Source organism: Anabas testudineus, chromosome 17 (assembly GCF_900324465.2).
Source record: "Anabas testudineus chromosome 17, fAnaTes1.2, whole genome shotgun sequence".
Lineage (NCBI taxonomy): Eukaryota > Metazoa > Chordata > Actinopteri > Anabantiformes > Anabantidae > Anabas > Anabas testudineus.
This window is the reverse complement of record NC_046626.1, coordinates 17,396,489-17,420,414: the sequence shown is the minus strand read 5'-3', so window position 1 is coordinate 17,420,414 and position 23,926 is coordinate 17,396,489. Positions and strand designations below refer to the sequence as shown.

The following is a 23,926-nucleotide window of genomic DNA, read 5'->3' as shown; positions in this document are numbered from 1 at the left end:
AAGGTATATATGTGTGTGTTTATGGGCTATTTGTGTTTGTGTGGGTGTAACATGGTATGTGATGAAAGTGTTTGCTGTTTTTAGGAGTCTTATACCCAATACTGTAGCTCTTAGTAATGTACAGTAGCTCAGGGGTGCAGATATAATTATGTTATAACAGAATTACTGTTTCTTTATTTTTCACTTTCTTAGGTTAGATGGTATTTTTTAACAAACTAAATTGTTGTTTTGAAGTTGTAAATGGCAAAAGTTAGTTGATTCAAGTGACCGTTTGATTCCCCCTTTTGTAAGTGGGGCAGATGTACTGTAATGTATGTGGATTTGAATACAAGTTGGAGCACATGGGATACTTTTGTCTGTGATCAGCCATTCGATAGTGTGGAGTCATGTGTTGGAAATATAGATAATGTTTTACATAATTTTGAAAGCACTCCTTGTTTGACACAAGCCTTTATTGATATAGACTCATGGAAGTTTTGATTTTTTTAGTTCACTTCAGGAAACAGCAAAGTACTGTATTAACATGCTGTTATGTGTGAATCAACTGCAGGATTTCTCATTTTAGTGTGTTGGTCTTCACTTTTGCTTTGTGTTGTATTGGACTTGACAATGATCCCTAGTCTTGTCATGTTATAACTGAACAATTTTAAAGTTGCAGCTGTTACTATCTTATTTGGAAATACCTTGTGTATAGAGCTGGAACTATAAACCAGTTGATAGTAAGTCGTAGTTAATATTTAGTTAAGTTTTGATAATTGATTGATCCTTTTTAATTGTATAAGAAAATAATAGCAAAGTTTTCCTAGTTCCAGATTCCTATGTGAGAATTTGCTACTATTTTCAGTATTCATTGTGTGAACTGCATTGCTTTGAGTTTTGAACTGTTGGTAAACTCTGAAGAGGGCACGTTATTGCAAAAACTATAGCTTTTAGAGCAAAGTCTGTGCTACACATTTGTCTGTGTACATCTGCTTTACTGCAAGGACTTGCTCTTGCTTGTTGTTCAGTTTGAATATGTCGTAAGAAAATCTATTTTTTCATTATATATATATATCTTATAAATGAAACAAGACATTAATAAAAAAAACTTCTTGAGGGATACTTTTATAAGTTAGCATTTCTTCACAATAGTTTATAGCTTTTGCTGTCATACCATATAGGCGTTTTTCAACAGGGCTACAGACTTTGTCCTGTGCTGACACTTTGTTGACTTGGCACTCAGGTCTGATCAATTTAATTCAATTCAGTTTTATTTGTATAGCACCAAATCACAACAGAAGTCATCTCAAGGCACTATACAGTGTTTACAGAATTATTTAGAAAACCCAACAACCCTACTTGAGCAGCACTAGGGTGACAGTGGAGAGGAAAGACTCCCTTTAGAGAAGGAAACCTTCAGCAGAACCAGGCTCAGGGTGGGCAGCCATCTGCCTTCAACCAGTTGGGGTAAGTGGAAAGAGGAAAGAGAAAGAACAGCAGGCAACAAAAAAAAAAAAAACAACAAGAAGCAGCAAAAACACTAGGCAGGTTGGTAGGACCAGTAACTGGACTCTGGAGATATACACCTCCAAGGCTGAGGATACCTGCTGAAAAGTACAGAGAGAGGGAAACAGAGAGCAGGGTGCACGGCTACAGGAGAGAGAAAAGACTAAGTTAATGACATGCAATGGTAGCATTTGAATGGATAAAATAGAGGATTGGAGGGTAGAGGAGAGAAGACGAGCTCAGTGTATCAGTAGAGTTCTCTCAGCAGACTAACCTATATCAGCATAACTAAGTGATGGTTTAGAGTCATCTGATCTATCTCTAACTATGAGCTTTATAATAAGGGAAGGTTTTAATCCTAGTTTTAAATGTAGAGAGGGTGTCTGCCTCCCGAACCTGAACTGGGAGCTGGTTCCACAGGAGAGGAGCTTGATAGCTAAAGACTCTGAAAAACTCTAGGAACCACAAGTAGACCTGCACTCTGAGAACTGAGAGTTCTGCTTGAAAAATATGAAGCTATGAGATCTTTAAGATAAGATGGAGCTTGATTATTAAGTGCTTTATATGTGAGGAGACGTGTTTTAAACTCTATTCTTGATTTTACAGAAAGCCAATGTGGAGAAGCTAATGTAGGAGTAAATATGATCTGGCTGGCTATTTCCAGTCAGAACTCTAGCTTCAGCATTTTGGATTAACTGGAGGCTTTTAAGGAGTTATTAGGACATCCTATTAATAGTGAATTACAATAGTCCAGTCTGGAAGTAACAAATACATGGACTAGTTTTTCAGCATCACTTTGAGACAGGATGCTCCTTATTTTACCAATATTCCTTACAGTATTACTTGGCATCAAGGATTAATATATTGTTGTGCTGTTTCTGTGTAGTTCGGTTGTTTTAAAATCTTCCACATGCTTCTCAGGATCCTTCTCATCAATTTAATTCAGTGGCTTCTAAGGAATATCTATCAGAATGAGGATTTGGGTGTTAATTTCCTGACTGGGCCCACAGTGATAGTGTCAACAGGGCAGCGGTAATCTGTGATGCTGTGTTGTGTGAGGACCAGGGCCATGGGGATTGCCGGCATTGAGTTCCCAGTCCCAGCCAGGCCAAAGGAAACAACATGGCTCTGTTTGGAGTGTCTGTGCTTGTCATCAGTCTCAAGCTTCACTTGTGCCGTCAGTGTCACCACTACATTGTCACTTATGCCACCAGGCATGATATCCAATACAGCAGCACAGGAACACGGCCAATCAGTAACCTGTGGCTTTCACCTGTTGGCGCCGTTTTGAAATGTGGAAGCATATTTTTCCTTTTGGACAGATGATGTCATGGTGAACCAAAGTTCATTAGTTTCAAATCATACAGGGAAAGCCAACTCTTGAGAAGCATAATGGTTAGTGCATTTTAATAGCTTTTTTTATGATAAGATATTGCTGTGGACAGGAAGAAGTAGATGATCTTTGACCTTATATGTTTCCCTGAATTATTTCTTTACATGTATAGGTGAAGATAGTGATAGCAGTTGCTTAGCATTTTTGATATGACATTTTCACTGTTGGCCCCTATTATATTATTATCAATAGTATTATTATGTTTTATTCATAAAATGTCAGAAAATAGTGACAAATGTATGTCACTACATCACAACATTAAAAAATTGTTGAGAAACTCAAACCAGCAACCGCTTGTCATGTTTGCTAATTTATCAATAACTCAATTGAACTGTTGCAGTTGACTTCCGTTGATCAACTAATTAATTAATTGTCTAATTGTTTCAGCTAATAAGTTGGTGTTTTTGGCTGCTGCTCTTTGAAAACATTCACCTTTAATTGCTTTCTGTTTTGCAACTGATTTAATTTGATTTGTCTGACACAGACAAGGAAAGTAGACCAAACAGAGAACTGAACTGGGTATATTAATGTTTAACACTGACCATTTTTGTTGTTTTTATAAAACTGATAAAACATTTATTTATCTATTTTCTGTCATGCCAGATGTGTATTATAATTTTGTGTCATTATCTTTAGTACAATGTGCTGTTAATGGTTATTGTAATATATCACACATTGTTATGTGATGTGACAGTGTAGTAAGGTTTTTCCAGATAGAGAAAAATAAATACACAATGTTGTAGTGTGTCTAGTTACTCAAGTAATACCAACATCATAGCTGCTTTATTTCATGTTGTTGGTGGACATGATTTTTTTTCCAGTATGGTTTTTGTATGTTGACTAAAAATCATGAAATTTATTTTAACATTTTGCATCTTTTTGGTGGTGCACAGCTTCTTTTTGGCTTAGGTCAACAGCTTAACTATTAGCTAGTGAGGAGAGTTGATTTAGTGCTTTAAAGTTTAGCATCAAAGCATCCTAAAATTTCTCCAACAGGCTCTTTGGAAAGCATGCCAATGGAAAAGTAAGTACAGATAGAACGGTTGTCTATGCAAATGGAAACAAATGCCGGTGCGGTAGCTATGCTAGCCACCTGACAGCATCTGTCAGCTGAAGTGGAGTGAATTCAAATGAGTCCTGGTCCCTGTTTTGCACAAATACTGCATAAAGCTTTCTGTCGGACGGGGTGAAGCATAATGTGATTACAATATAACTGTTTAGTGGTAGTTAAGCACTGTTAATGTTTTTACACTCACAACAAAAAGCAGAGGATTAGGTTAAAAAAAACTTGTTCTTTGCTTCAGGATATGAATTACGGTTTGTTGTTACATTGCTGTCAAATGTGAGCTCGTTATGTTCAGCCCCACCCTTGATGAACTCAACTACCTTTGTGTTTCGGTGCAGAAATTCTGTACTGATGAATTGTTTAAATCTTAAGCACACATCAGTGACTGCCAGTGAGAGTGTAACTTTATTTAATGTCTGATTGTAGTTTATAGGCCAACCCATAATTATGACTTCCTCCTAGACAACATGACCTGTTTTGTTCTTCCTCTGTTCTCCGCTATGGCTGTCAAGGGTAACACCTCTGCAGTATTCACTTGTTGTTAGCTTGTTGTTGGTGACTTCTAATGATGAAGACGTTGAATCCTAGAAGTAAGTTTTTACATCTTAATTAATTAACTTAAACATCCATGACGTGGGGCAAAGGGTAGCATGGAGGGCTACTCTGTTTTTGGAGCCTTGTGATGAAAGGTGTCTGATCTCAAACTCTCTTTTGCTTTTGCTTTCTTTCTTTCTTTATTTATTTTTAGCTAAATGTGTCTTTAACTGAGATAACTAATGAAAGTCAGGTCTGCTGGTGCTGGTTGACTTGTTATCTAACACAGATATTCTCTTCAAATCCAATAAATGAGATGATGATGGTTTACAGAGGAGCTTGTTGGTTGTCTGGCTGGCTAAATATGGACAGATTAGAGGTTATTGGCCGATGCTGTACATATAGCTCTAAAGTCAGCTAAAACTTTACCCAAAGGAATTCCAGTGTCCACATGCGACCTAAGATACTAGCCATTTGCTTTACAACTTTGTTAAGCTTAGTAGAATCAGATTTAGGCCATTTTGTTCTCTGGGTCAGCCTGACCTATATCGCTCAAGTGAAATATTACGTCACAAACCCGACTTGATTAACACCGAAACCAAGGCAGAACCACCAGAGAATCAGTGTCTCGTGGCTGTTTGGCGTGGAAGTGGACTGGGAAAAGCAGAGGAAAGAGTTAATAAAGCTTGTGTTAAAGCAAATTCCCTCCTGGTCTCTTTCTGTGTTATCAGTTCCTCTGTAGGGCACTGCAGCACACACTGCATTTATTCAAAGGCCCAGTGTCACACGCCTCTGTGGAAAAGAGCCCTGAGGACCAGACTCTGCTTTCCCCCCCCTCTGTGCCCCTTCCACCCTCTAACCCTCACCTTCGCTCCATCTAGTCCCAAAGCTTACTGGCTTCATTTGGCCCTTCTTTGGGTTTTTTAAGGGCCTCATGTCAGGTTGTAGCAGAAGAATGTAAAATGTGCTGTTGACTGCTATTGATATTAGTTAAGGTGGGTGTTAAAGTTTGATTGTGAAAGAACTGGGAACAACTACAAGCAAGACAAGAAAACAAATATGGACCGTTTTTGTTTTTATTTTTGTTAAGTAAGAGTTTAGGGCAGTGGGTAGATGCTTTTACAGTAAGCTCAGCCGTGCAGACAACGCTTAAAGAAAGCTAACATGTTAGCATCACAGTATTTAGGTAATTCCTAAATTTATACCTGAAGGCAAATGTAGACTGAAGATTAAGTCTACATTTGCCTATAACAACAACAACAATACAAAAACAATGAATAACATCTACCACTGTGAGACCGGCTCTGCAGACTGGATCAGTGGATTTCCTCCATGTTGAACTTAATCACCGGATCTGCCGAGAGGAGATCTCCCAGAGCATGTGATCATTTATCAGGCTCCTTCTCCCTCTCTGTCTCTCTGGTTTGGGGCTACTTTTACCCTCTCTCCAGTCAGAACGCACAGCCGGTGCTGAGTGCAGAGAGTCATGTGGTGGTTCCGGGCTAGAGGAGGAGCCCATCTGAAAGATGTGCATAGGAGGCGACGAGGGATGTTAGCCCAATCATCTTTGTTTAGGGCATGGAGAGAGTCCTGGGAAATGTCTCAAAGTCATTGATAAGATGAACTCCCCTCATAATGCTTTCCATTGTCTATTAGCAGGAAGTCAGCTGAAGCAATGAGACTATAGTCATTTACAGCATCATGTCTGATGCTGGTTATATTTGGACACTTTAGGGGATGTAATTAACTTGTTTTTTTTCTGTTTTATCTGAATTAAGCTACAGCATCCACGTGTACCACAGTTAGTGCTTTAGCTTTGTGTCTGATCAGAAAAAAAAGAGTTTAAAATCAGGAACTGCTGAGTGAACCAGAATAAAATAAAAGAATGAGAAACTCAACTTGCCTCCCTCTATTACAGATAAGAGAGATGTAATGTAGGGCTGCAGCTAACTATTTTTGGGGTTGATTAATGTACTAATTATTTTTTTAATTAATAAAATGGTATATAAAACGCATCAAAAAATGCCAATCACACTTTTCTAGAGCACAAGATGATATTAAATGTTGTCTTGTTTTGTCAGTAATCCTAAAATAACATATTTGCTATAATGTATGATAAAGAACAGCACAAATTGAGACATTTGATTCAATCGTTTGATTGAATTGTCACATTGTAATCATCATATTGTTGGCAATTCAGCTTGACAAATGAGTTAAAGATACAATGTGAAAGTTCTGGAAATTCCAGCTGTTCACCTAATGCAAGAAACAAAAGCTTGCTAGCCCCCGAGTCTACCATAGCTAATGCTAACATGAAGACTTGGTGCTAAAGAATTACACTGGAAGTGAGTTCATGTTTTGATTGGAAGACCTGAGCTCCTACCCCTGACTTTGGCCTTCTCTGAGTGCCTAAAAGGACAAGCCTCATTCAAAAACGTAAAGAGGTAATACTGCATCTATCTATTGCTGCCAGGCTGTTCAGTGTATCGTGTCAGCACAGTGACCTTTGACAGCACCTCTCCACATTAAGACATCCTTTGGAGCATATTTCTACAAAAATATTAGAAACTAAATATTTATTATTGTCTGTTCTGTATGAAGCGATTGTCTTTTAATTGAGTGAAGTATGGTTACCTTAGCTTATCTTAGACTGAAGCAGGGGGAAATAGCAATCATGCTTCTGTCCACAGTGAAATAAATGCCTACTCACAACCTTAAAGCTCACTAGTCAGCATTTTAAATCTTGTTTGTTTAATCCATAAACAAACAGATATGTAAAAACAACAATTTCCAGTTAACGGGAATTGTGTGGTGTAGCTATTTTGTGATGAACAGCTGTTTATGAATCTGGTGACAAATTTGTGCACTGTGTCCAGCAGGTTACCAGGTGGAGTCTGTGAGCACAGATTTTAGTCTACCTTTGGTCCCTGTATGGAGTGTGTGGTACCAAACCTGAGAAACTCGGGGAAGCTGTGCACAGTCCTCGCTCCTGGTAGTTGTTTGTTTAGATCTAATACTTGCTGAGTAAGATGTTCTGCTACTCGTTCTGCTCCTGCTGGCAGTATGCTTGAGCAAATCTTCAAGCAGGATAGTCTACAGTATAAGACAGTGATTGTGGTAGCCAGAAGTGTGTGTGTGTATTATTGTATGTAACAAAGTGTGGAACTTGGTGTTGAGAAACATAATGCGTGCTACGGTTCTCTAGATAGATTTATATGTGTATATAAAATGTACCTTTTGTTTGTTTTTTGGTGTAGCCATGCACCTACTGTGGCATTATTAGTTTTAACAAGCTCTCGGCTTTCAGAGATAGTGTTGTGATTAAGTGGGCACGATTTAAGTATTTCTCTGTCATATTACACTGGTTGTTTTTCGATTGTGTGAATGCGATGTCAAGGCCACCGACCTTTGCATTACTACACTGTACACTAGAACAATGTGTTTCACAGTAAATGTTATGGTGTGTTGTTTATTTCTTTATGGTTTTTTTTCCTCAGGAGTTCTTTGATCACGCAAAGAAGCTGTGGGATGATGAAGGAGTGAAGGCATGCTTTGAGAGGTCCAATGAGTACCAGCTCATCGACTGCGCACAATAGTGAGTTCGAATTTTAAAAGCATGTTTTGTGATATGCATTTGGGTCATGTATACTTAAAAGTTCACATAAGATTGTTCAGAGCTGCATAAATCATGCAATTGGTTATCTGCGTATGCATTATATACTGAGAGCAAGACGAGAGTTTGTTTTTACAGCAAGCAAACAATTGTCACATCCCTGCTGTGTCCATCCTCTTTGTGTTGTGTTTGAGGTGAAAACTGTGCAGTGTGTGTGCTTGTGTCATGTCATATATGCCTGTGGCTGAGGTATGTTTACACTGGGTGTGGCAGGGCAAGCAACAGTTGTATTCTTTGGAAAATTATACATATATCTCCTCACGTCATTGTGTTTGACATTTCACTATGGAAATATGCAAAGGCTGCTTTGGCCTGTATTAAAATGTTTGACTGTTCATTGAAATTGTCTCATGTAGGATTTCTCTGTAAAACTGTAATATTGCGGTAGTTAAAGTATTTCTCATTTCAGTTTTGGAGGTGGAAATAATCAACCTCTTGAGTTAATACTCTAAATTTCAGTGTGTTGGACTGTACAAAAGCTGAGTGGGTCATGAGTTTGTCTACCACCTGTATAGTGTTTTACTTAATACAATTGTACTGCAGATACTATAGTTATGAAATACTGATAACTGCAGTGTGGCAACACCCAGAAACTGATATCTTTTTGCATGGTGCCCCGGATTGTTTGTAATTCTCCAACAGTACCTGTTGTCTGTAAAAGGAAGTTTGGATATGCAAACTGATTCACTGATTACAGTGCTGTCCTTCTGCTTCCTCTCTGACTCACCTCTGGATTCACATGTAAATATGAGGACATGTACATGGAGCTCAGGAGTGCAACCCGCTGGAAGTTTTCACTTGGCATCCCAAAGATTGGCTCGGTCAAAGGCAGACTTTATCAGTGACTGGGGTTATTGTCTTGTTGTTAGGGTCCTGTGAGTCTGTGTTGCATGGGTGTAGCATTGTTCAAATGATTATTTAGCAGCTATGCAAGACTCTCTGTACTTTTGTCCTGAACATCTTCCATTCCTTGAACACAAATTTAACTTTGGATCAAGTCTTTCCTGGTTGCCCAGACCGAGAGCAGCTTCCATAGAATGAAGAGAGATAGTCAGGTGATGGTTGGAGAGTCACATGAATCAGTAAGGTGGAGCTGTTACAGTCTAGGGCCTGTGTTTGTCTTTGCTGCTTTCAGTCAGTCTGTGTCTGTGTGTAGTGCAACTACAATATATATAAAAGAGCATATTCTATTTATTTCGGTCAATATTCCTGTATCGTAATGACATTGCATAACATTGTGATTAGAAACATTGTAAACCTTTTGTTGTCGCTGTCTTATGCTGTAAATGCAGTCGTCTTCTGCATTCAAAGCTTTTCTGGGATATAAATAAGACACGTAAATAATAACACAGTGAAATGAAGACAGTGATCTGCATACAGTGTTTAAATTGAGCAGTACTGGTTTATATGTTACCTTTTGTGGTGATCAGAGTGCATGAGCTAGTTTTGAACTTGTTTGCAATATACAGCACACTCTTCTCTGTGTTCATATGTAGTGAGTAGCCTGTATTGTATATTGTAGTTATGATACATGTATTCGGATACATCGAAATGACTCATCCCAATCTTTTTCCTCTTGCATATCTTTGTTTTTTGTTGATTGCATCTTTTCCTGCCCTTCATGCTCTCCTCCTGTCGCTGCATGTGTGGCTCTTCTTTTGCTCCCCTTGATTAAGTAGCACCTCGTGACCAGCTACAAGTAACACTTTTACTGTACTGGTGTGTAAAAGGGAAATAATTGCATTATGCTATTATTGTGTTACTTACATATATGGCTAGTAAGAAGCGGTGTGTGTGAACAGGTTCACTTTTAGATTAGGAAAGATTCATTTTAAAACCTCACTATTCTGTAGAAACACATTAATATGTCTTTGATGTCAGTGCCGTGGGTTTAATTGATGTCTGGAATTTGTCTGTCTACATGGCCTCTCTCTTACTTACTTTCTCTCTTCGTTTTAACCTCTGTATGAGCTCCTATGTATGGAGGGCATTTATAGATACTCTGACCTACATGGCAGCAGACCTGTCTGCGTGTTATGGCCCACAGACACACACCTATTGTTGTTATGGCCACTATAGTACAATAACTGTTCTTAGTCAATATCCTGGAAGTAGTGAAACACTGGCAGACAGCCTCGGCAGCCAACTGGGTTGAAGAGGAGGGAGCAGAGTTCATAACTTTGGGTTGTGGCTATATTTAAACACATTTTTGGTATTTTGGTTTTAATATTGTTTGGTCAATGTCTTTTATGTTGTTTCAGCTATTTCTCAGAAAATGCATTTCAGGCTGTAAGTGCCTCATCTTGTACTATTCACCTCTTGTAACCTTATAGTCTGCCTAGAAACATGTTGTTTAATGTTTTACCTTTCTTCTGTACACCTGCTCTCGATTTTATGTGTTGAGCTTTTACAGACATGTGTTTGTGTAGTAGGCTACATCTTGAATCACAGATGTGATAAGAGAGCTTTCAGTCACTCTCAGAGTAAATTAAAGAGGAAGTTGGCCTGCCTGTGGCTGTTTGTGGGAGGAGCAGATTAGCAGGCAGCAACCCTACATGCTAACACTCAAAGACAATAGATACAGATCTAATAAAAGCACCGACAGATCTAATAGAAAGAAATTTTAGTTAGATCTAGCTGTATGTCGAACTGAATTGCGTTGGATTATATACCTCCACCATTTCATCCACTTTGTCCTTCACAGACCTTCCTCCACTGGCAGATATTTTTCCAGCAGGCCTAATGCTAGATGGCCCATTGGACAAAGGCACAGGAAATAAGTATGGGCCGATCGCGAACGCTTGTTATGCCAAAGAGCATGTCTGTATCGATGCTTTTGGAATTCTGTCACCCATCGATCTGCCCTCTGCATTGCACATTTATACGTTTTAAGAGCACAGATATGTGTCTGCCAGTTGATTGATTATGAGCTATTTTCAGCTGCAGCAGGCTTGTTCCATTGCAGTGCCTTGGATGTGTCAACAGCAAAATCAAACACCTTTTCACACGCAAATCTGAACTCCCAGACCTCTTGCTTTTTTTATTTTTGCCTTTAGTGAGTGATTGTTGCATATGACACAGTTCATGACATGATTCTTATATTAACGTATGTCTAACTGTGCTGGATACTTGTTATTCAGTGTTAGATTCTGTTTTATCCTGTTTTAGCGTATGTGTGTGCGTGTGTGTGTGTGCGTGTTGGTGTGTGCGTGTGTGTTGGTGTGTGTGTGTTGGTGTGTGTGTGTGTGTGTGTGTGTTGGTGTGTGCTGTGGCTGAGATGCCAGGCTGCCGCAGTGGAGATTGGGCTAGAAGAGAGCCGCCCTGGATGGAGATGGTGCTGGAGCTGGAGTCAGGGAGTGTAACTGAAGAAATTAGGCTATGAAACAGCTGAGCAACACAGCTGGGGTTTATTCCTGCAGTGAGAATAAGGCCTGGGACAGAGATAGAGCTGATGCCGAATATGAGAGTGTGATGAGAATGCAGTTTGCTTTAAATGGCTTAAACTCACATTTTACTTAACATTTTATTTTATTTTAAAATGGTGTATAACGAAAACAAACAGAGAGGCCAGCCATGTTGTCCCTTTGATCAGTTTGAGTCAAAAGATACAGAAACTATCATGCTTGTTGTGTAAGGCTTAGTGACTTGTTGTTCTAATATACCAGCCATATGCTTTCAGTGTGTGGTAATATGAATTAAGTCATACTGATGAGAAACATTTAATTTACCAGCTTGTGATAGAATTTAATAGCTGTTCATATACCTTTACAAACTTACTTAACTTGTCAAAGAGAAATTTATTTTGATAATTGAAAATATTTAAAGCCGTACTTCACACTAGAATCCTAAGCTTTCCGTACTTCAAACTTCTCACTTGTAAGGATTTCATGCTTCATCCATTCTTCGTGTTGGTGAACTGCATATCTTTGGCCTTTAGACCGCTGGTCAGAGAAAATAAGTTATTTGGAGACATCACTGTGAGCTGTATTATTATGTTTATATTTATGTTTTATTTGGCATTTTATAGACCAAATGATTTGTCAATTTATTTAAAAAATATGTGTCCAGGTTAATTAAATAAGTGACAATGAAAAATGCTGTTTGCAGCACTAATTATCTTACCTAATGTTACTTTTACTGTAGTGTGCGTTTGTTTTTTAGATCAAATCCAAATTTTATTTAAAATAAAAGCCACTACATTTAGTAATTGTAAAAATCCTTTCTAGACTAAATATTGATTGTGTCTCACACATATAAAAATAAATATGCACACGTATGCAAAACATACAGGTAGATGAAACCTTCCTATTGAGACAACTACTAGATTGTTCTTGGTCAAGTCTTCTTGGGACACTCATTTTGGCATTTATTAAAATGTAAATTAATTACTAGATAATAGAACTAAAAGAACTAAAGATCGGATATTGAGTCGAAGTTTAGGCCATTCATGATGGAAAATATATATATATTATAATATAATATTCGGAAAATATAAAAAAGTCAGTCTGATATGTTATAAAATTATGTTATAAAGGTTCATAAAAAAAGGTTTAAAAACTATTGTTTTCAGCCTGTTATTCTGTTAATACTTCTCAACTAACAGAATACTAATGTTCACAAGAGCTGAAAGTGACATTGTTAGGTGCTAAAAGATATTAATCTTATAATGATATAAAACTTTGTCAAGCTGCAAAACCTCACCTTCTGTTTCTGTTTTATAGTGAATTAAATTAATTGCATCACAAAGAATTTGAGAAGAAATGTTATGTCTGAAGATGTGATGTTGTGTAGCTGGGATGGCCCAAGATGGAGTACTATAGCTAGGATGTGACAGGTCTCTAGCAGTCTCAGAGTCCTGGAGATGGAGCCAAGCTGTGGATATTCAAAGGCTGGGCCTGGTTTGTGGCCTAGGCTGGGGCTGGGGCTGGGGCTAGGGTGTAGTGCTGGTCACGGGACTCTGTCACCAGCCTGGGGGCCACTGACACAGTCATCTGGAACAGTAAAGTGCTAAGAATGGTCGGCATTGTCAGCCAGCCCTGGCCCCTGAAGGGCCTACAGAAACAGAGGGGCTACGCTTCGCAAACAGTGGTTCTCCTCAATCAGTAGCCTCTTCTGTTCACGGAAGAGCCAGAGAGAGTGATATTTATACACTGGCTGCATGTCACTGCTACTTCTGTCACCAATAAGTTGCTGGAGTTATACATGTTTTAGCTAAGTTGATGTACAAATGAGGCAGACTTTGACTTTTGTCTTCTGAGTGTTTCACTACCATCTTCTTGGTCTCTGTGTACACAAGAAATTTAGGCCAAATACATAGATTTTCTACTTGAATGTTTGTCTCACTGCAGCCAAATCAGCATTTTGGATTGTGTTAAACCTGGACTGTATTGTTTTGTACAGTTTCAGGTTTTGCTTAGTTTGAAAAAGAAATGTGCAGAGTCTGTAAGACAATTGCAGTCTGAAGGGTCAACGATGGTAACTTTAATGTTAACTGTTAACTGCAAAACTAAGCTGGTAATGAATCTATTGGTGATTCTGTCTTTTATCACACAATAAAATAGTTCTGTTTATTCAGATGTTTACTACAGTGGAATTTAAATAACTAATTGTAAAAAAAAAAAAAAAAACTTCAAAAAAGGCCTTAATCCAGATTAACAAAAACCTTTGTGTCGCTTGCTAAAATCATATGACCCTGCTGTCAGCTGACTGAGAAATAATCAAAGAGGGCACTATGGAAGTGTTTGTGTGCATGTGTTTGAGTATATCTGTGACTGTGTAGCAGTGGGTTTGTGTGCATGATTTCTGGGGAAAAGGAAGGAGTGGTTTGGAACTGTAGAATCTGATCTACTGGAAGCTCAGTGGGACTGCAACTACACAAACCACTGTCCTTAAGGTTGTTAGAGCCCCCTGTGGGACCAACTCTCTCTCTCTCTCTCTTTCTCTGTCTGTCTTTTCAGTCCTCTCTTGATGCCAGAAAGCAACAGCAGAGAGGATGTTGTGGAACACATGAGAACACATGTCGTTCCCTATATGAAGCACAGTGTGTGTGTCTGTGAACCCTTTACAGATAGGGTCTAATTTTACATTTAACATCCTAAAGTTTATCAGGAAGACCTACTAGTAAACTTGTCTTTTAAAGTACCGTGGCTATTGTTGAAGTTGTAGATGTGGGGTGAAGAAAGCTCTCAGCCTTGCTTGGGCATTTGGAAACAGTTAAGAGAGCCTAAAGCTGGCGAGCATAACATGCTACATGTCACAAGATTAGCTACACTGCCAGTGTGTTTTTATTTTGTTTCTAGAGACCAGAGGCTATTCCAGCCTGTATTTAGTTTAGTCAATGAGTTGAATCACATTTCAAAGACAGCACAGCTCCATGGAAAAACATACTTTTTGCGTAGCCTCCATTAAAATACAGAGAAACTAAAAACTCTTTTTGCATTGTATAGTAAATTAGCAAAATGGTGTCATATTTAGCTTGTGTTTTATTTTGTTAAACATGAACAGTGTTGTGGGGAAAATGGAAATTTATGTTCCACTTAAAGGGGAATTGTAGCTATAAATAGATTTTTATTTTTGGTTTAAAATGCGCGTCCATTTTAAAGGACAGACAGAGACACAGAGCGAAGCCGGTGAATGGCGGATATCTGTGAGTCTGTCACTGTGTGCCGATTACACACACACACACACACACACACACCTTTCTCTCTCTCACACACACATACACACCCTGCTGTTGACCAGGAGAGTAAAGGCACAGACTGCTGGAGGACAGCAGTGGCGCTGCAGGTTTTCTGCTCAGAGATTGTGGAATGGTTGTCCATAGACCCCTCCTGCTCCCTCTCCCTCTCCCTCTTCACTGTGCCCCCACCCCTCCTCACTCCCCTTTCTCCCCCTCCCCTTCCACCCCCCTTAGAGCTTATGTAAACTAGCTGTGGAGCCAGGGCAAGCTGAGGCTATTTTTAGCAGCAGCACTGCAGAGCAGAAACTGGCGGAGGGTCACGTGTGCACAGCCAAATCAAAGGGAGTATCCCGGCAATGCGCTGTAAACAAAGGGAAGGTCAGTAGCAGAAGGTGAGACACAAAACACCTCTGTATTGGTTTTGTGTGTGTGAGTGACTACACAATGCCTGGTCATACCTTCTCTTCTCTTAATGTCCTGACATAAAACAAAACATTGTGAGAATATAAATGCACCTGTATGCTTTCCTTGCCTTCACGCGCACACAGTTCAACCATTTCTTCCATTGCTAGAGACAGAGAGGGGGAGCTGAATTGATCAAAGCGCGGTTTGACACACGAGGAGACATTTTGCTGTCTAATCATGAGAGGGGCTCCCAGCTCCACACTGTTTCTCTGTTGCCTATCAGAGTGAGGAGCTACAGGCTTGAAGCCACGGAAAATCCATCAAAAACCACATGCCCATATGTGTTTAGCTTTGACAGTAGCATGTTTTGTATCACACAGAGATTTCAGACCCATAGTGTGGCCTGGTTGTGCAGTGTAGCTCGGGCTGTGAAGGCACCAGGCCCTGGCTAACAGATAGTGGTGTCCAGCCACACCCAGGCAAAAGGTCTCCCTCCACCTCAGCCACTAGTCAAACAAGCCTCAACTTTCACCTCCTGTGGAATGTAGCCAGAGGGGGGGCACAGCTATTTATAGAAACCTTTTCTATTTTTCTGTCACATTGGTTTGTTTGCCTAGACATTTTGAGCTGTTGGCTATTTCATCAGGCTAGACTGGAGGAGGTAGCTTGGAGGCTAACTTAAGCAAACATTCTGCCCGAGCACAAGCCGTGGTTCAGCACCTTTGGTTTCTCATAGACATCCTTAACCTGGGATTCTGGAGAGTCTTCAGACTGATGATGACCAATAACACTTGTCAGTGTCCTGACAAGACAACATGCTACATTGGGGGAACATCTGGTTTCTCTTTGTAAGCCTTTGAGGTTTATCAGAGTGATACTGTACTGCACTCCAAAGCAGTATTTATCTAGATATTTCAGTCCACACCTAATATGTTTTTACAGCTGCTACAAGTTAAATAAGAGTGTGAAGTACTGACATGTTCATGTGTGTATGTTACTTGTTAATGCGTCTTCCTGTTTCTGCAGGTAAATAATGTAGACAGTGGAAAAACTTAACTTATGTGATACATCATTTGTAATTTCTCAAACTAAATGATTTTGTTGTATCTTGAGGATTTGGTGCTTTTTGCTCTTGTTATCAATTCCGCTGCTGTGTGTTGGTCTGACAAAAATAACCAATTTGTTAGATGAACTGATCATGAAATGTTGGTAACTATGTTTTTGTTTTTACCTTTAAGACTATTAAACAGCTCCTGTATTAGAAGATGCTAATGCTAACTGTGCTTTAATTGAATTCCACTGACATATTACCAACAAATGCAGTCTATATCAGTAGACATTGGGCTTTGTCTGCAGTCTAGTATAAATGTGTCTTAATGTAGAAGTGGAATGAAATCAGCAAATTGGTGTATCAGGTCAAGATCTGGTTTTACTGAATATCAAATTGATTAGTATTACTTTTTTACAGTAAACCACTGTAATAATCAGCATTTTCCGTGTGGGTCCTCTGACCCTGTTCTCACCTGTTCACACTGTACACTCATTACTTTCACATATTCCACTAATCACTAACAGATCTAATCACTCCAAATCCATTTCCACAGATCTGCTGGTATCACAGAAAGGACAGAGTTAAATAACAAGCTAATTCATACAGACTAGCATGACTAGAAATAGTCTTCATAAGCCTAAATGTGTACTGAACTCCCCCCAAACACACACAGTGACACATATAAAGGTGTAGAGAGCTAGTATAGAGCGTGGTTTGTGGTGATGTACGGGAGAGTCTGGGAATGGAAGGATACAAGTGCAGCCTGGCTTAGGAAGAGACAGGGATAGAGAGGGAGAGAGGAGTGGTATGGACTGACTGGAGTTACCATGGGAACCCAGCTGCTAAAAGCAGGCAGGGTCATTTTGGAAGAGGCTGTGCAGCAGGAGCGAAGGGATGCCACCCAGAGGCCAGTTTGTGAACTGAACAAACAACGTACACAGGCCTGTACAGCTCTGTTTCTGAGTGAATTTCATTCAGATAATCAACATGTATAACATATAAATAAATACATGAATAAATAAATAAAATAGGGATTTAATTTGGTGTTTTATAGAGAATTTCTTTCCTCTTGTACAGTTATGTTTGATATGTGATCACCAGCCAGTTGCCTGCACACTTGGTTCCTGCTTACGCAACCTGTCCTCATGCTGTAGACTTCCCTGTCTGATATTAGTTGTTCATTATTGACTTTTGATTAGGGGAAAAGAGGAAAAGCTCATTTTCACTGGGTCACCGGTTGACTTCCAAGAGGAACAACAAATTTGACACGGAGGCTGCAGTTGTTTACAGGCAAGAGAATTGAAACCTGATCGATGTTGTTGATTAGACTATTTTTACTTGGTTTTCTATTTTTGGTGCAGACTAATTCAGTAGCTGACAGATAGCGTATTGATGCTGGACCTCAATATTATTTAGAGACACCCATAAGTCAATTTCGCTGTGAGAACTGCATTTTAGAGCTCCACATGGGACATGTTTCAGACGTGACATAGTCCCCACTGTGTTTCAAACACTGAATTTGGGGGCTGAGTCTATTTTAAGCAGGGGTAATTTAATAGTCCATGTGGACATTGAACAGAGACAAAAGGCAAAATTTTTATACAACACCTTTCAAAACTATGACTTGATGCTGCCCTGGAAAGCGAATTGGCGGCCTTGAGATAAAGCAGGCACTTTTGTTTACACAAGATTTGGTTTGACTTTCAGGAGTGTCTCCGTTCTTGTTCCTATATTTAGGAAGTACCCACTGAGCCATTGATGGATTTGTCTAGTTTCAGATCCATCTCCCAAACTGCACAGTGTTCCTGTTTGGATGGATGAGTTGAACTCCAGGCTCAGATGTTTCCACTAGGTGACCAGGATCCTGCACAGCTCCAGATTCACTTTGTCCTGTTGCATGTGGCTCTGTGTGCTGTAGCAGCTCAACACATAAGACAGTCAGTGTGATGTGATGAGCTGTGTTGTGCAGCTGGTTTGTTGGGATACTGGGTGTGTTCTGTAAGAGAAGACAGATGAAGTACGAAAGAAAATTTCTCAAGCTGAGATATTAGGTTACAATTTGGCAGTGTATCACTTTAGGAATGATTGAACTAAAGCTGAAATGATCAGTTAGATTATTGATTATCTGAAAATCCTTTTGCTGCTTTTCAAACAAAGGACTAAACTTTTTCAGCCAATCTGAACATTTGGTAATTATCTCTGTTTTATATTAGTAAAGCTCAGAAGCTCAATGTCGTTTGGTTGAAGAGAACAAAAATACTTAATTTGAGATTCTCCGAATTTATAATAATAATAATTTATATATTTTTAAAGTAGACAAAACAATTCCTACATCAAATAGTGGATCATGATCCTGAATTTTGTTAAACATACAGTTACAAGAAAAATAAAGTGAACTGTTTCAAATTTCCTTTTTCTGCATAAATTATGTTTTAATAACTGGTTGAACCACCTTTGGCGTCAACCTCAAGCAAGCCCTTCCTGTAGCAGTGGATTAGACTTTTATTTACAGGAGCAATCGTCACAGAATTGTTGTAGTAGATTTACCTGCTGCATCACCCTTACATTATCCTGTTGAATAACCTGATGAACTTGGGAATTAATTTGGATGCTCCACCCACCGTGCTTAATGTTTGAACGCACTTCTGTTATTACACAATGTGTAGTTGTGTTCTTCTCTATCCTTTGTGGGCCCACAAGCTATTTTCCCAGTAGTTGTGGAGTGTCAAGGCGGTCTTTGGTAAATTTAAGGCGTTCTACAATGCGTTCTTTGTAGTGACCTGTAGTGTCCCGCATGATCAGGGATGTTAACCAGCTTGATTAAGTCAGGACTGTTACTCTTTGGTTCCTTTTCACTTTACCAAGCATTCTGTGTTGTGCTTTTAGAATGATCTTGGCTGGGTGCCCACTTCTATGGAGAGTAGCCACAGTACCAAATCGTCTCCATTTATAGACAGTTTGTCTAGCTGTGGACTGATTCCTTGAGATTAGTCTGTAACTCTTTCCAGCTACATGCAAATCAACAACTCTGGATCTTGGGTCTTCTGATAATTCTTTTTTGCAAGGCATGACTCACATTAGCAGCACACTGACACTGTTGGGGTGTTTTTATAAATCAAGGCAACTCCAAACCATGCCTCCATTATCGTTTCATTGATTAGACTCCAGACACAAAATATCATGCCTGTTTCTGTTTTATTAGCTTAGAGATATTGTGTTTGTTGATATTTTTGACTTTGGTGAAGATTGGATCCTATTTTATGACCAATTTATGCAGGAAACCAGAAAACTGAAAATAATTTATTTAGTTTTTCTTGCAACTGTAATTAGCGTTTAGTTTGACTGTTTTTGTTGAAGTTTTTTGCACTTGCTTGACATAATTTGTTAGTCAAAAATTGTGGTTGCTACAGCCATACAATAAATGCTAAGGTTTTTTTTTTTTTTTTTAATTCAGCCATGATAAATATTGCTGCACGTGCTTCTGTTTTTTCCATTTATTCCAAATAAATTTGGTGAATTGTTACTTCAAATAGTTCTCTTGGCAAAATTAACTTGAAATAGAACTGAGCTACAGTAAATATACAAATGCAGAAAAATATTTAAATAAAACTTTACCAGAAAGCAGTAGAGTGATTGTGATACTGCCGTGTCCAGCAGTGGGTTTTAAAACACCAGTCAGATCGAGACTAAAGTGAAAGTCCATTATGCTGGCCTGAGCGGCTCAAAATATGGAAACTATTGATCGTATTTCTCTGCACTGCTAATTAAAGATGGTGCACTATTTGTAAAAAGTCAACCCAATTATCAAATGAGCACATGAGGCTGGGTGCTGTTTGTTGGCATGAGGGTTGACTGTCTGTTGCAGGGGCTTTTTTTTTTTCATCCATTATTTCAGCATCCAGCAACTTTTCACAGTTTTTTTAAAACTTATTTACATATTTGCAAGAGACTCTGTTTTTGCATATACTACTGTTTATTAAGCCACATATTTAATGAACTGATAGGTTCACTCATTTATCCTGTTAGTAGCTTTATTTGTCGTTAGGCTTGATTATTTGTTGCGGCTCCAAAATGGTACGTGAGTGTGTATCGGTGGTCTGGCTGTGGAGCTGGATGAACTGTGTGTTTCCGACTCCCAGTCTGTATTTTAATACACAAGTATTTTAATACCTCTACCTTTCCTGTACCACCACTATCTTCTCTCTACCCATATTTCTGCTCAGTGGGCAGCAACATGTGACCTGGACCACGTAGAGGATGAGGCCTGTGCCCCCCAGCATCAACTGTCCCTCAACCTCTTGGTGTGTTTGTGTGGGTGAGGGTTTGGCTATTGTGTATTCATACTTGTGTCTGTGTTTTATGGAAAGATTAGGCCAGCAACACAGAAAGACCAGGCCAAGTCAAGTGATACTGTCCGCACCGAAGCCTATACATAGCAACACTGACGGGCCCGCAGGACGAGCACAGTTTGTTTTGGTTAAATACAGACACAACCCAGCGGCGCAGACACAAAGAGAGGGACTGTACAAGACAAGATAGTTAAATTTAACCTTCCAGTTCAGAATAAACCATCATACTATTAACTACAGCAGGATTGAAGTGGCTTATGGTTCATCAACAGCCTTAAAAGAACACAAAAAAACAAAGGCAAATAATTTTCCATATACGTACTGTGGACATACTAACAATAAAGTGAAAAACCAGTGGCCTTTTATTCCTCAGATCCACAATTTTGCCCAGAATGACCACATCATAGAATGATCTCAGTTCTGGGAGGAAACTAAAGAAACCAACACAAACCACAGATTTCCCTGGATTTGAAATGCAGCTCGTCTATTTGTAGCTCTCAACCAGAACAGCTGTAGTCACTGAAAACTGAACCCAAACCTTTTGATAAGGCATTATCTGGACGGCCACTCGGTAGTCAATGTTATCTTTTTCAGCATTTTTCCTGGATCCGGGACCGTTGTTTTATTTTGTTGTTTCTTGCTGGGTATGGGGACTATATTTGGCTCTCCGGTGCTCTACCAATAGTACTTCTGTCACATGGCAGTCACAAAGTGCTCAGTAATTATAACCTAGCAAGGTTTCTGCAAGGAAGGCTGACTAAAAATACTCCCACATTGTTGCAATGATGGGGTGAAAGCTGAGGTTTTTGGAGGTTTTGACGACATTTTTGTGTGCGTCTGCCCAGTGGAGAAGAGTGTGTGCTTTTTAAGTCATTTGGTCTGATGTCTTGCTTCATGGTTCCAGAGAAGCACTAAATGACACACAAATGTTATTAATTATGTGATTTCTTTTTTTTGAGCCATCATGTTATTATGACTTCAAAGGCAAGTTTCTGCATTTCTTCGTGCTGCTGCGATTATTTCAGATCAGTATTTTTGTTTCTGCATAATTTAACCAGAATGTTTCCCTTACATTCACTAAAACACTAGCTGTAACACATGTCTATAAATTGTTCATTTTGGTGATCGATTAAATGTTTAGTCAGTTCATTTAAGCAAACTAAATACTTGTTGTTTCTCAGCTTTCTTTGTATTGTAATCATGAGTTAAATATTTATGTAATTATTTTTTTATTAATTTATGATGGGTTTGTTTTTACCTAAATGATTTATCAAGAAACTAATTAGCAGACTACACCCAATGACAATGAATAAAATGTTTGTTGTAGCCTCTTAAGTAAAATTTTATATAAATAAAATAAATATATTTGCTGCTTCTGTATTGTTCACATTAAATTAGATTCAACTTAGTTTTGCAGAGTAGAGATACAGCAAAAGTAAGAAAAGTATTAAAGAGAAAGAAAATATAATTTATAGATAAGGTGCAAGTATGAGTAAGTAAGTACATCAATAATGCCATAAATCTCACGCTGACCTGGTTATATCAGCTTCTGGTCATTTCATATTTTATTTCATGTATTGCCACATTTTAAGGCACCACCACATACCTTTATGACAACCCTCCATAGTCATGAGACATAAGATGTGTGTGTATATTTTTACTTAATTTGTTTCTGTTTTCTTGTGAAATTTTAGTGGAGGAAATCAAACTTTGATGAAACTACTCAACCCTTATAGACAAGTAAAATATAATATTCCTTTGTTTTAAGAAGTCACAAGTGAAAAGGAAAAGATAGAGCACAAAATAGTGCTGTGACCAAAATTTCATATCCCAATAAAAGTCATTTTATACCCTAATAACGATACATATTAAGCGTTAGCACTAACTCACATAACCTCTGTTTGCCCACTGTGTAAATTTAGGCAATGTCTGTAGATGTGCTGCGATGGTAACTGTTATCTCTTTCCATCTTTATGTTTCTTTCCCATATGTTGTGCTGCAGGCAAAACCCTCTTGTAATGTCTGAGCCTAACATTTGTTTTAAGCACCTAACTGTACTTTTGTGACTCTGGCCTGTTGCATAGTTGAGGTTAGTGGAGTTTAGGCCTGTTGTGTGGACCACTCTGCGGCATAATTGACTGCAGTGCAGCTGCCATTCACATTTCTGGTCCGTAACAGAATTTTCATATCCAAACCATCTCCATGCCACAGTAGTACAGAAGCTCTTCTTGGAGCACTCTGGTAGCTGCATGTCATGCAACAACAGCATCATGGGTTCGAGTCTGGCTGGGGATCTTAACATCATGTCATACCCCTTCTCTTCGTCATGTTTCCTGTATATCTCTTCACTAAAATCGCTCAAATAAAGGCAAAGATGCCCAAAAATGTATCTTAAAAAATACGATAACTCCTCTTTAGGTATGAACTCTTTCCTTTAAGACACTTTTTATTACAGCACATGATACAAATCATATCGCACAGACAAGACACATTTTTACAAGATATGAACAATAAAAGCAGCTGTTCATCAAAGCGTTGCTTTATAGAGCTACAACTAGCAGTTGTAAACCTGTTTCAGGCTTAGTATCTATAGAGAGGTTAAGGTTCAGAATGGGTTAAAGGTCTAAAAGGTGCTTCAGTTCAGGCTTGAATCCTGGCCAAAAAGCTACAGCCATCTGAAGTTCAGGTTACAAGGGAAAGATGAGGTGTGGAATTTTACATTGAGAATTAGACCTCTGATCAGCCTGGGAAGATGACTTGGCACAAATACTGTAAGTTGTCTAGTTAATGAGTACGTAGTGGAGCTTGTACCTTGATAATAAAGACGCAATTTTACATGTCACTTTTGTGACATAATTACCGGTACAGGTAAATCAAATAATTGTGTTTATAGACCAAAACCGTTTTTTTTTGCAGGACTGAACGCAGACATACATCTTACACATACTGTACATGTTGCTGTTGATACAGTGGAAGCATCTTCTCACATGAATTGTAAGAAAGTGTCATCATTCAGATATAGCCTATAGCTTCTTCTTTTGAGTGGTCTGAATGTGGCAGAAATAAAGTTTGTCTGATAAACACATTGTTGTCGAGCACATGAGCAGTGTCTCTGTTACCTAATGGTTCATAAAAGAGCATTCATTCTCAATTATTTAACACTCGATGGGTGTGCTACTTTTGAGGACCGGATTGGACATCAACCATCCCAGGCTAAAACCATACCCACCATACCAAACCCTCAAAGTCACAGATGGTTTGGGTGAGAAATGAGGGATGGTTTGGTCCACA

The 23,926-nt window shown here is 38.9% G+C and overlaps 1 protein-coding gene across 2 annotated transcripts in view; it reads left to right on the top strand.

Moving 5' to 3' along the window:
- The window catches only part of gnal (guanine nucleotide binding protein (G protein), alpha activating activity polypeptide, olfactory type), a 43,069-nt gene that overhangs the window by 11,633 nt on the left and 7,510 nt on the right, over window positions 1-23,926 (top strand). For both annotated transcript variants that reach the window (XM_026374944.1, XM_026374945.2), the window contains exon 5: window positions 7,976-8,073. In XM_026374944.1, coding sequence (XP_026230729.1) covers window positions 7,976-8,073 — 98 coding nt within the window. The remainder of the gene's footprint in view (window positions 1-7,975; window positions 8,074-23,926) is intronic.